General features: G+C 29.6%; 1 protein-coding gene across 1 annotated transcript; it reads left to right on the top strand.

Annotated features, from left to right (window-relative positions):
• The first annotated feature begins 754 nt into the window (after positions 1–754).
• Positions 755–1,867, top strand: LOC108572358 (putative peptidyl-prolyl cis-trans isomerase dodo). The gene is made up of 3 exons (XM_017934584.1): positions 755–809; positions 1,325–1,537; positions 1,647–1,867. Exons 1-3 carry the CDS (start codon positions 755–757, stop codon positions 1,865–1,867), a joined length of 489 nt encoding a protein of 162 aa, XP_017790073.1.
• The last annotated feature ends 9,554 nt before the right edge of the window (positions 1,868–11,421 follow it).

Below are 11,421 nucleotides of genomic sequence, written 5' to 3'. Positions count from 1 at the left end.
TAGTATTGATATCAATATATTATACATATAATACATGTTTAGTTTTTATAAAAACATCGATACATATTATTGTAAAATTAACTACATCTAAAACAATTAAAGCGTGCAACAAGTGCAAACAAAAGAATTATATATATATATTTGTATACAGATGTGTGAAACGAGTGAAATTAGTGTAGTATAAATGATTGCATTACTTCTTCTTCCAATCGTCTGTTTTCTTCATTTGCTACTGGTATTCGAAAACCATTATCCCACCCTAACTCAGTTAAAACTGCATCTATGTTTATAGCCATATTCTATTTTGATTCTTTTTTAAAATAATTCTTTGAAAGATAAATCTTTGTTTGTTCCAAAGATTTAATATACAAAGGAGACATTTGTAATTGTCGTCTTGGCAACCATATATATCGATAATGATAGTGTATAAATTATAGCAAGTTTAGCATTTATTTTACGATAACTGCTTTTATATATTTTTATTTTTTCATTTCTTTTCCATAAAAATATATTTATTAATTTAGATATCTAAGAGTACATATATGTGTTATCTTTTTGATATGCATTATACATAAAATACTGTTCATGTTTCATATTCAATATTTACTAGATTTCTCTCTGAAAGGTAATGTAGTAATTTTATTGATAAAGTTACTTAAACTGAATGGATCACAATCTAGTATATAACTAGATGCAGTGAAAACGTGTTTGCTGTGTTTGACGTGAGACAAGAGTAGAAAAATATTGGGTAACAATGGCGGACGAAGAACTACCAGCGGGTTGGGAAAAACGTTTAAGTAGATCTACTGGTATGTTAGTTCATGTAGTACTTGATAAATAATTTAAAAGTATTTTTACATAATTGCTTATTTGTTTTGTTATCATATAATTGTATAAAGTATATGACATTTCATTATATTGACTGTATTATAGGGTATACGGCCGGCATTTTTCTGTGTAGCTAACATTATATTTACTAAAATTGTATTATTATAAATGTAGTTGTTGAAAAATCATAAAAAATTTAGTACATGTATGAATGCTTTTCCCCTTCATAATGTTATAACCGTTCGCGAAACTAATATGGCGTTAAACGCATTGAAAAACGTATAATTTTCCTGTATATAATTTTATTTTGCGATTAAAAAGGATAATATTTGGAATTTTTATTTTGATAACTTTTACCTTTTATAAAGTGAATGTAATAATGTAATAAAATACTTCATTATAAACATAATAATACTAAATAGTCAACTCTTAATGTCATATGTGGTGTAGCACATCTAAAAATTGCATGATATATTATTAATGCCTTTTTTTATAGGGCAGCATTATTATTTAAATATTTATACTAAGGACAGTCAATGGGATAGGCCAGATAAACCTGCAGATCCATCTGGAAATAATAAAGGGGATGGTCCAGAAGAAGTACAGTGTTCCCATTTGTTAGTAAAACATTCAGGTTCTAGACGACCATCTTCTTGGCGAGAAGAAAACATTATCAGATCAAAGGAAGAAGCACTTGATCTTATCAAATGTAAGATATCAGTGATTTTTACTTTATATAATTTTATTGCAGCAATATATATTACAATTTAGAGTGATAGCTTTTTTACATGGTTTTATAATTATATTCCCAAACTTAGCTTACAGAGAGCAAATTGTATCAGGAAAAGCAACATTTGCTGAACTTGCTTCAAAGTATAGCGATTGTAGTTCAGCTAAGCGAGGTGGAGATTTGGGACCATTTAGTCGAGGTGCTATGCAAAAACCTTTCGAACAAGCAGCATTTGCCCTCAAAGTTGGTGAATTGTCTTCACCAGTTCACACAGATAGTGGTATCCATATCATTCAGCGAACAGCATAAAAAACATTATTTTCAAATAAAGCATTAAATTCTTTAAAAGTTTCCTCAATTTTGCTGGTAAAATATGTTCACAGAGATAGGAGATTTTTGTAATTGCATTCAAAACCTCATATGGTTACCTATGCGATGAAATATTTTTGTGTATGGTCAAGATATATGTAAATCATATATTCTTTCTTTTTAATTCTATATCTAGTTATATATTTATGTCTTCCAGCAATTCTAGCCGAAGTAGTATATTGCAAAATTTTTATTTTAAATTTCTTTGTGATGTGCATGTTTTATGTGCATTTGCATATAGCAAAAGCAACAATAATTTTTAAGAATGACGCAAGTTAAACTAGATTAACTCCATGTACACCTTTAACAATATCCTCTAATCTAATTTACTAACTTTACATTCCTTAAATGTTAGATAAACGTTGAATGAGATTAACAATCGTTTTCATTGCTTTTTGTTTCATTTAAAATATAAAGTATCCTGTTTGAAAAAAAGATTATTTAAATTTCCAATCATCTGTTTTAATTTATTTTAGTATAAGAATCCTTTATTTCCTGCATCAAGCCAATTTGAATATTTACAAACAACACAAATAAAAAGCATGAAAAACGAATTTTGTTATATTTTCTTATATTACAGTAAAAGAAGTGTTCTTAATTTTGACATAAATTATTAAATAAATTTCAAACAAAATGTTTCATCCAACTAAGGTGGATTTAACATAAATAAAATAGAATACGGATATGTATAATTATGACATTTTTGCTCAAGTACAGACAAATATTTATCTCATAATTTTAGCATTATGCCAATTTATTTTATACATCGATATACTACTTTTTATTACTCAGAAGACATTTATATACAATTTAATTCAGGTATTTTAATTTTTTTTTTTCCCCAAGTAAAAATACATAATCAAATACAGTAATTTAATTTTTATTTGCATTTTCTTTAAATTCAAATTGTATATTTCTAAACTTTGTCATCATAGAAAATAGGATTATTTAAAATTAATAATCTACAAATTTTGATGAAGATATGTCATACACATTTTTCGTTTAATTTCAATATTTTAACGAAAATCAGTTTTTAATTTAAATATAATATTAAAGAAACTTGTCTAGCGATCATTACGGTTTGCAACATTCTCGATTTTTCTAGTCTACTATTCATGCTGAGAATTTATTGTTTTTAAAGACTGTGAATATTTGTGGAATACATTCTACTTACTATACTAAGATCTATGTGTTATAATTGTAATAATTATTTCTCATCATTTAGCTTACAATGCATTTAATTTAATCTATATGTATGTACAATATGTATGTGTGAAATACTTTGTTCCTCACAGAAGATGTATTACAAATTAAGTATAATGCCAGTACATTACACAATGCATTTATCTACATTAATGATGCAGCACATTTAAGTAACATAAACATATGGACATTAAATTTTTTTTACACAATTATTATACGAACATTTTGGACTATGTTTTTATTAGAACCACTACTTATGAATAAACTGCTATTTTTTCAATAATAGTAGCCATGATAAATGCATTATTCTATTGAAAATGTACTCAAAAAGCATTCAAGAAACAGTGAAATACACATAACAAACTTTACAATGCAGTTCATTCATTTGTTGTCCTAAAATGACTGAATAATCCAACTTGTACATTTGCTTTCCTTGAGAATAAAGAAGAAAGTGATGATCATTGTTCACAGTATCACAGGCAGTGTAACAGTTTCAATGCAAATTATCGAATGGTGAATTATTAATGCATATATTGCACGCGCTGTACATTATCTACTATTTATGTATAGCGTCCTACAACCGAAGGAAATCCGTTATTCAATCACTTCCCTTTCAACTGGGAACCCCACACAAAACTTGTTTTAAACCATTATATAATGACAAGTATGAGCATATATTCGCTTGTACGAGGGGTCAGAATATGATTGGCATAATGTTCTAGAGGACGTTGCATATTCGCAACGTTGTATCCGTGTTAAATATAAACGATTATCGCAGTTCAGTAGGTCAGCTTAAAGGTGACAAGTTTGTAATGGATTTTTTCGAGATTACTTTCTTTTCATAAAACAATAAACGAAATGTTATTCTCTAGAATTGTGTAAGGGAAGAGATGTTACAAACGGTTTCAAATAAGATTAGTACTTTTTTGTTTTTAAACGATTAGTACATTATTTTATCTGTTTTATTGCCGTTACACATATCGAATATCTTTGAAGGGAATTGTTGCTAATCATCCACAAAGTTGTATAATTTCAATTTTCTCTCATGTTTAACCTATTTGTTAATTTATTCTTGCAAATTGATTAGCATATTCGAATTTAATAAGTAATTTTCGAACAATTTTAATCCTTTGCACTATGATTTACTTACCGGATTTCTGTGCACGCAACTACTATAAGAAATATAATGCATTTAATTTTACAATAAATTTATTATCAAAAAATAACGAAAATTATCTTAAAGTATAAGAAGTAAAGTATAAAGCATAAAAGATATTTTTTATTCTTTCTGCTTTGTGTGAACATGTTTTGTTACTTCAAGAAATAAAAACGAATAAGGTAAAAAAGAGGAAATTCTGAAATATGATACGCTTCTGACGCACGAATATAATAAAACTAGATATAATACACCGGATAAAATACGCGCGCAACTTAATTGGCTACTACGCATGCCTACTACGACGCATTATTTTCCCTCCAATTCCCACAGCTAAAATTATAATCTAATATGAGCAATTTTGTTAATTTCTATCTTTACTGATATAAACTACTCTATATTTTATAAAATTAACCATAGTCTATCGCGATATATATTTTAATTGTGATGACCTCTTCGAAAGCAGCGTTGAATATCCAATACTTTTACTGTTTACAATTATTTATCACTACATGTAACATAAATTGACGTATGTAAATGATTTCATCATAACTGCCTAAGCCAGTCAGCTTCACTGAGGCAATTCTAATCTTTAGTAGTTGTTTATACACTCTTACATTAAAATGACTTCTCTACGCGTCAGCAATGGGGAACGCATCGAATTTCATTTCGCAACGACAATTATGAAAGTGGCCTAACGGGGAAACTTTCTCAACCCGAAAATTCGAATTTTAATTAGAGGCATTAAGAAACAAATATTATTTAATCCATACAAAAATGAAAAATTGAAACCTAAAGAAACCTAAACTTGAGTTATTTTTTAACCCCTGAGACAAATTGTATGTATGTTGTATGTATTTGATTACTTAATCGGAAGTGTAGGAAGGCTCGCCTTGTAATAAACATACAGATCGGCCGTTCGCGTACCCTGGCGAAGGCGCTTTGGATTTTTCTTACAGAAGAATTCGTAGAATCCGTTTCCGGTGTATGTACATGCTCCGAATCTAGATACTGATTTAGAAAAAATATGTTTTTCATAACCGATATTGCTATCGGAGTGAAGACATGTGTAATAAAAATTGATAACATCCAATTCAACGAGAGCTTCGATTTTATCTTTTAGATATATTTCAACACAGAATTAGCGAATGCTGTATAAACAATGAGTTTTATCAAGACAATTGGTATTATCTGTAAAAACAAATTTATAAATAAAGAAAATCTCCATTATTCAAACTACAGGGGGAATGCGATTGTTGTCATGGTACAAAATTCGTTTTTCCGATTACGATTTATGCGGACTTTAAAAACTTGTTGGAATATGGAACACGAATATCATTAATAGAAATAGAAAAAAAATATTACAAAATGGCGACTTGCTTTGAATTTATGATTAAAAATTTCTATTAAATAGACCTTTCAAATCTTTGAAGCTGTAGGAACTACATAGTACATACATGATATGTATGAGATATGTGCATACATATATACTTATGTATGTAGCTGTGACCAAGTATCGGTGATTCATTACAGATAAGCGTACCGTTGAGAAACTGAAATAACCTATATTTTATGTTCACATATTAAATGTTTATCATGAACTATTTTGCTTGCACAAATTGACCATCTAGAGCTGTTATTAGCTGAATTTTATTGAGCATGATTCACATTTGTTACGACTATTTTCTCAGAAATAAACAAACAATAATAGCACTTATCTGAAGATGGATTGTAGGATTATACTATATGGGATGAGCGTTGTTATGGTTTGTGCGATTTTTTAATCGTTTACGATACCAAGAGGAAAAACTTATAAATAAACGTTTATCTTTTTTAAAGGTTAAATTAAGAATTCTTTTATTTCAGATTGTTTTTTCAACTTTTGTGGAATTCGAAATTTACAAAAATTTTAATGAATTTCTACTTGAATGTAAATAGTAGTGATTGATATGTAATATTAAGATAAGATACTGTGTTAAAATGTTCAATCTTAGAGAGTGTTTGAATTTCCTTTCTTAATACAAATCTGTCTCCGAACATTTAGTTTACCATACTTCAAGTTCTAATTATTTTTTGTTCAAGATCTTTAACATCTACTACGACTGCTCATCAATCATTATAAATAGAAATCCTTTGGAGATAAGTCGGACCACTGATATAGTCTATGTATACACGATCTTCAGAAACAGTACAAAGGTAATTTGAAACTATTATGTATGGTATGTGTGCTTAGCACTAACCCAATTTTTATTTTAGTAGTTGCTATGTTTGCTATTATTTATCGAAATGATTCTAGGCAAATATTTCCAACATTATGACAAGTAATTTTTTTTTCGCTTAATGCGTACGAACTTTAATTTTAAATAATTTTCATAAATTGAAAAATTATTTAGTGATTAATGCGAAACAGGATAATGTACTGAGTGCATTTTTACAATTTTTAAATCGCTTTAGAAATGGTATTGAACAGAAATTGGTCTAATTTTAGTTAAAAACAATACAGTAAATTCTCTACAAGAGTGAGTAAGTTTGGATTCTACAAGTGACAGTACAGATGGTCCTACGCCTAGGTCTGCGTCATTGCTGCGCCCATGTTATCTTGCTCGCAATCAGTCAAACGTGTAACGCTACACCAGTCGGTTTCCTTTACGAGATTTCACGGCTCGACAAATCATAATAGAAAAATATAATTTCTTTAATTTTACTTTTTTTCATCTGGAATTTTTTTTAACATGTTGGTGAGATTTTTCTGATGAAAATGATATCAAATACGATATAATTTGAACGACATTTACTTATTAACACGTTCACTGTCGCGCCAGATTTACAGGTTGCTGTCAGGCGGCCAAGAAAATACATTTTAAGCATACGATTATAATATTATACTTTATAATTCTTTTTTTCAATTGAAGATAATGTCTAGCTAGCTATGACGTTCAAAACTTTTAGTTGACAACATTTATTTTATTTTAATTATTCTAAACATTTGAGGCACTCCAGTCACTGATGACCACCATGGCCATATCGAGGAAACAATCTAATGTTAATACTTATTGAGTGTTTAATTTAATTTCATAATATATCGCTTTAGCGAGCCACCGTTTGGTTGCCAATTGGTTATCACATAGAATCGGCCTACTACCACGTAAAAAAAGAAAAATGTAGGGTCGATAGCAGCAGAAAAGCTGCTAAACAATTAGAATTAAATGTAACGATAGAAATTATTGCAATAATGCGTAATACAATTCAAAGAATCAAAAGAAACAACGCGAATTCATATCTTTCTCGATTCTAGAATATAAGAAAATTTGAATAAAATACGCGACGAGAATTGGGGAGAAGCATAAGTTAAACGCGTAAAAATATTCAATAATAAACGAACTAGGGATGAAGCTATTATTTCAATACGCGATGCACTGACTCTAGTATTTACTAAAATTCAAAAATTCTCGTATAAATTCCGAAAATAGATTATTAATTACGGTAAACTACTGAGACGGTTTAATTAAGGGTGGGCATGGTGCTGCTTTAGTTTGAAATGATTTATAAACACATAATTAACAGAGGAAAAACCGTGAAACGGCAAAACGTCTACATTCTAATTGTTATAACATGTAAACAGAACTTTAAATTTAGTGTAAACAGAAAAAATATATAATACAATTTATTTCACGGTATTGCAACAAATAAACGTTGAATCAATATTTAATTCGTATAAAAACAATTATTTAACGTAATAATTTTACCTTCACTATGGCTATTTTTAATCTACGACCACAGGTCAACCTGATTTCTAATCCTTACGAACTTTAAATTCAGTCTAAACTGAGAAAATATATAATACAATTTATTTCACGGTATTGCAACAAACAAACGTTGAATAGATTCTTAATTCGTATAGAAACATTTATTTAAAATAATAATTTCACCTTCACTATGGCTATTTTAAATTTACGACCAAGGGTCAACCTGATTTTTAATCCTCCGAACTTGATTTCACAACGAGAAAGTAATAAGATCGTTGAAACGTACTTATTTGTCAAAGAAACTTGCAAAAATGTATAAATAATAATATGTAATGTTTTAACAAATTTTTGGAAGTATAAATTAATAATAAAATTGTGAAAATTAATAAATTATACGTTATTATAACATTAATAGAATTATGACTAAACCGAAGTTCGAAGTCGAGTATTTAAAGTCTGATATTACGTGCCTAGCGAGTGCCGGTAATTGTTAAAATTTGTTTAATAATTAGTAATAGAAATTCTAATTGATTCTAATGTATACAAGTGTTACAAGAAGGCTGAGTGTGTACAGGGTGGACATAGACTAGCTAGTAGCCCCCGACCACTCTATTCACATCTCAGAACCTTCAGGTCAAAATACGCCGCGAAGTGTCTAGGGCCCAGTATAAAGGGTAAATGATTTCGCGGGACATCGGCGGGTCCTTATATACCTGCGGTACCCTCTCCCCAAAGTCATTAGCAAAATCGTCGGTTAGGTCAGGCGGGAAATTTTCGCGGGAGATTTTCGCGGGAGATTTCCGATATCGTAACACGGTATAATTTATCAATTTTCACAATTTTATTAAAAATTTATACTTCCGACAATTTGTTATAACATTGCATATAACAATTTATACGTTTTTACAATATTCTTCAATGGAAACATAGGTTTTAGCGTTCTCGTTACTATTTATTTCATGGTATTGTAACAAGCAAACGTTGAATACATTTTTCATTCGTGTAAGAAGAATTATTTAACACGATAAATTTAGCTGTACTATGGTTATTTTTAATCTACGACCACAGGTCAACCTGATTTTTAATCCCTACGAAATTAATTTAACCACGAGTAAGTAACGAGAACGCTAAAACCTATGTTTCCATTGAAGAATATTGTAAAAACGTATAAATTGTTATATGCAATGTTATAACAAATTGTCGGAAGTATAAATTTTTAATAAAATTGTGAAAATTGATAAATTATACCGTGTTACGATATCGGAAATCTCCCGCGAAAATCTCCCGCGAAAATTTCCCGCCTGACCTAACCGACGATTTTGCTAATGACTTTGGGGAGAGGGTACCGCAGGTATATAAGGACCCGCCGATGTCCCGCGAAATCATTTACCCTTTATACTGGGCCCTAGACACTTCGCGGCGTATTTTGACCTGAAGGTTCTGAGATGTGAATAGAGTGGTCGGGGGCTACTAGCTAGTCTATGTCCACCCTGTACACACTCAGCCTTCTTGTAACACTTGTATACATTAGAATCAATTAGAATTTCTATTACTAATTATTAAACAAATTTTAACAATTACCGGCACTCGCTAGGCACGTAATATCAGACTTTAAATACTCGACTTCGAACTTCGGTTTAGTCATAATTCTATTAATGTTATAATAACGTATAATTTATTAATTTTCACAATTTTATTATTAATTTATACTTCCAAAAATTTGTTAAAACATTACATATTATTATTTATACATTTTTGCAAGTTTCTTTGACAAATAAGTACGTTTCAACGATCTTATTACTTTCTCGTTGTGAAATCAAGTTCGGAGGATTAAAAATCAGGTTGACCCTTGGTCGTAAATTTAAAATAGCCATAGTGAAGGTGAAATTATTATTTTAAATAAATGTTTCTATACGAATTAAGAATCTATTCAACGTTTGTTTGTTGCAATACCGTGAAATAAATTGTATTATATATTTTCTCAGTTTAGACTGAATTTAAAGTTCGTAAGGATTAGAAATCAGGTTGACCTGTGGTCGTAGATTAAAAATAGCCATAGTGAAGGTAAAATTATTACGTTAAATAATTGTTTTTATACGAATTAAATATTGATTCAACGTTTATTTGTTGCAATACCGTGAAATAAATTGTATTATATATTTTCTCAGTTTAGACTGAATTTAAAGTTCGTAAGGATTAGAAATCAGGTTGACCTGTGGTCGTAGATTAAGAATAGCCATAGTGAAGGTAAAATTATTACGTTAAATAATTGTTTTTATACGAATTAAATATTTATTCAACGTTTATTTGTTGCAATACCGTGAAATAAATTGTATTATATATTTTTTCTGTTTACACTAAATTTAAAGTTTTGTTTACATGTTATAACAATTAGAATGTAGACGTTTTGCCGTTTCACGGTTTTTCCTCTGTTAATTATGTGTTTATAAATCATTTCAAACTAAAGCAGCACCATGCCCACCCTTAATTAAACCGTCTCAGTAGTTTACCGTAATTAATAATCTATGTTTGGAATTTATGCGAGAATTTTTGAATTTTAGTAAATACTAGAGTCAGTGCATCGCGTATTGAAATAATAGCTTCATCCCTAGTTCGTTTATTATTGAATATTTTTGTACGCGTTTAACTTATGCTTTTCCCCAATTCTCGTCGCGTATTTTATTCAAATTTTCTTATATTCTAGAATTGAAAAAACAATTTTTCACTCTCGTTCTACGAAAGTTTACTTCAATAATAATATTGAAAATTTTTCTGGTGATTTGGTTTAGTAGGTAGTTGTGTTGTGTATTGTCTGCTCAAATATGAGCTGCTTAATGTATATGCTTAAAATGTATTTTCTTGTGGCCGCCTGACAGCACCTGTAAATCTGGCGTGAACGTGTTAATAAGTAAAGGTTGTTCAAATTATATCGTGTTTTACGTCATTTTCGTCCGAAAAATCTCATCAGTATGTTAATAAAAATTTCGGGATAAAAAACCGTAAAATTAAATAAGTTGATATTTAAATCGCTTGGTTGCCTCGACTGACGTTTCATGCTTATCTTTTATTGGCTGTCCTTGTCTACGTTCGGCAAACTAGAAAGGCGTGCGCGAGGCTCGAAAACGTAGTCCCCGACTCTACGAGTGTCAGGTTTAGCTTCCTTGCGGTCTGACAGTTGTGGAGAATATACTGTATTATGGCAGCAGGTGTTCTAGGTACTGTAGATTAAACTATATTTTACAATTTACTAGCCCACTGCATGTTTTATACTATATTACAGAAAATAAAAATTGAAGACATTGTAAATTAGAATTTTCACAATGTGTATCGTTTTAAATTTCTGTTTCTGAAAAGCAAATATATCTTTGTTTGTAAGCTTTTTTGGCAGC

The sequence above is a fragment of the Habropoda laboriosa genome, unplaced genomic scaffold, assembly GCF_001263275.1.
Source record: "Habropoda laboriosa isolate 0110345459 unplaced genomic scaffold, ASM126327v1 scaffold65, whole genome shotgun sequence".
Classification (NCBI taxonomy): Eukaryota; Metazoa; Arthropoda; class Insecta; order Hymenoptera; family Apidae; genus Habropoda; species Habropoda laboriosa.
The sequence above is the reverse complement of the archived record's forward strand: the minus strand, read 5'-3'. Positions and strand labels throughout refer to the sequence as shown.

What these genes read in the sequence shown, in the direction of transcription:
- LOC108572358 (XM_017934584.1), top strand. Translation starts at nt 755, where the DNA reads ATGGCGGACGAAGAACTACCAGCGGGTTGGGAAAAACGTTTAAGTAGA. An exon ending in ACGTTTAAGTAGATCTACTG is followed by an intron (nt 810 to 1,324) that starts GTATGTTAGTTC and finishes CTTTTTTTATAG; the next exon opens with GGCAGCATTATTATTTAAAT. An exon ending in AGCACTTGATCTTATCAAAT is followed by an intron (nt 1,538 to 1,646) that starts GTAAGATATCAG and finishes TCCCAAACTTAG; the next exon opens with CTTACAGAGAGCAAATTGTA.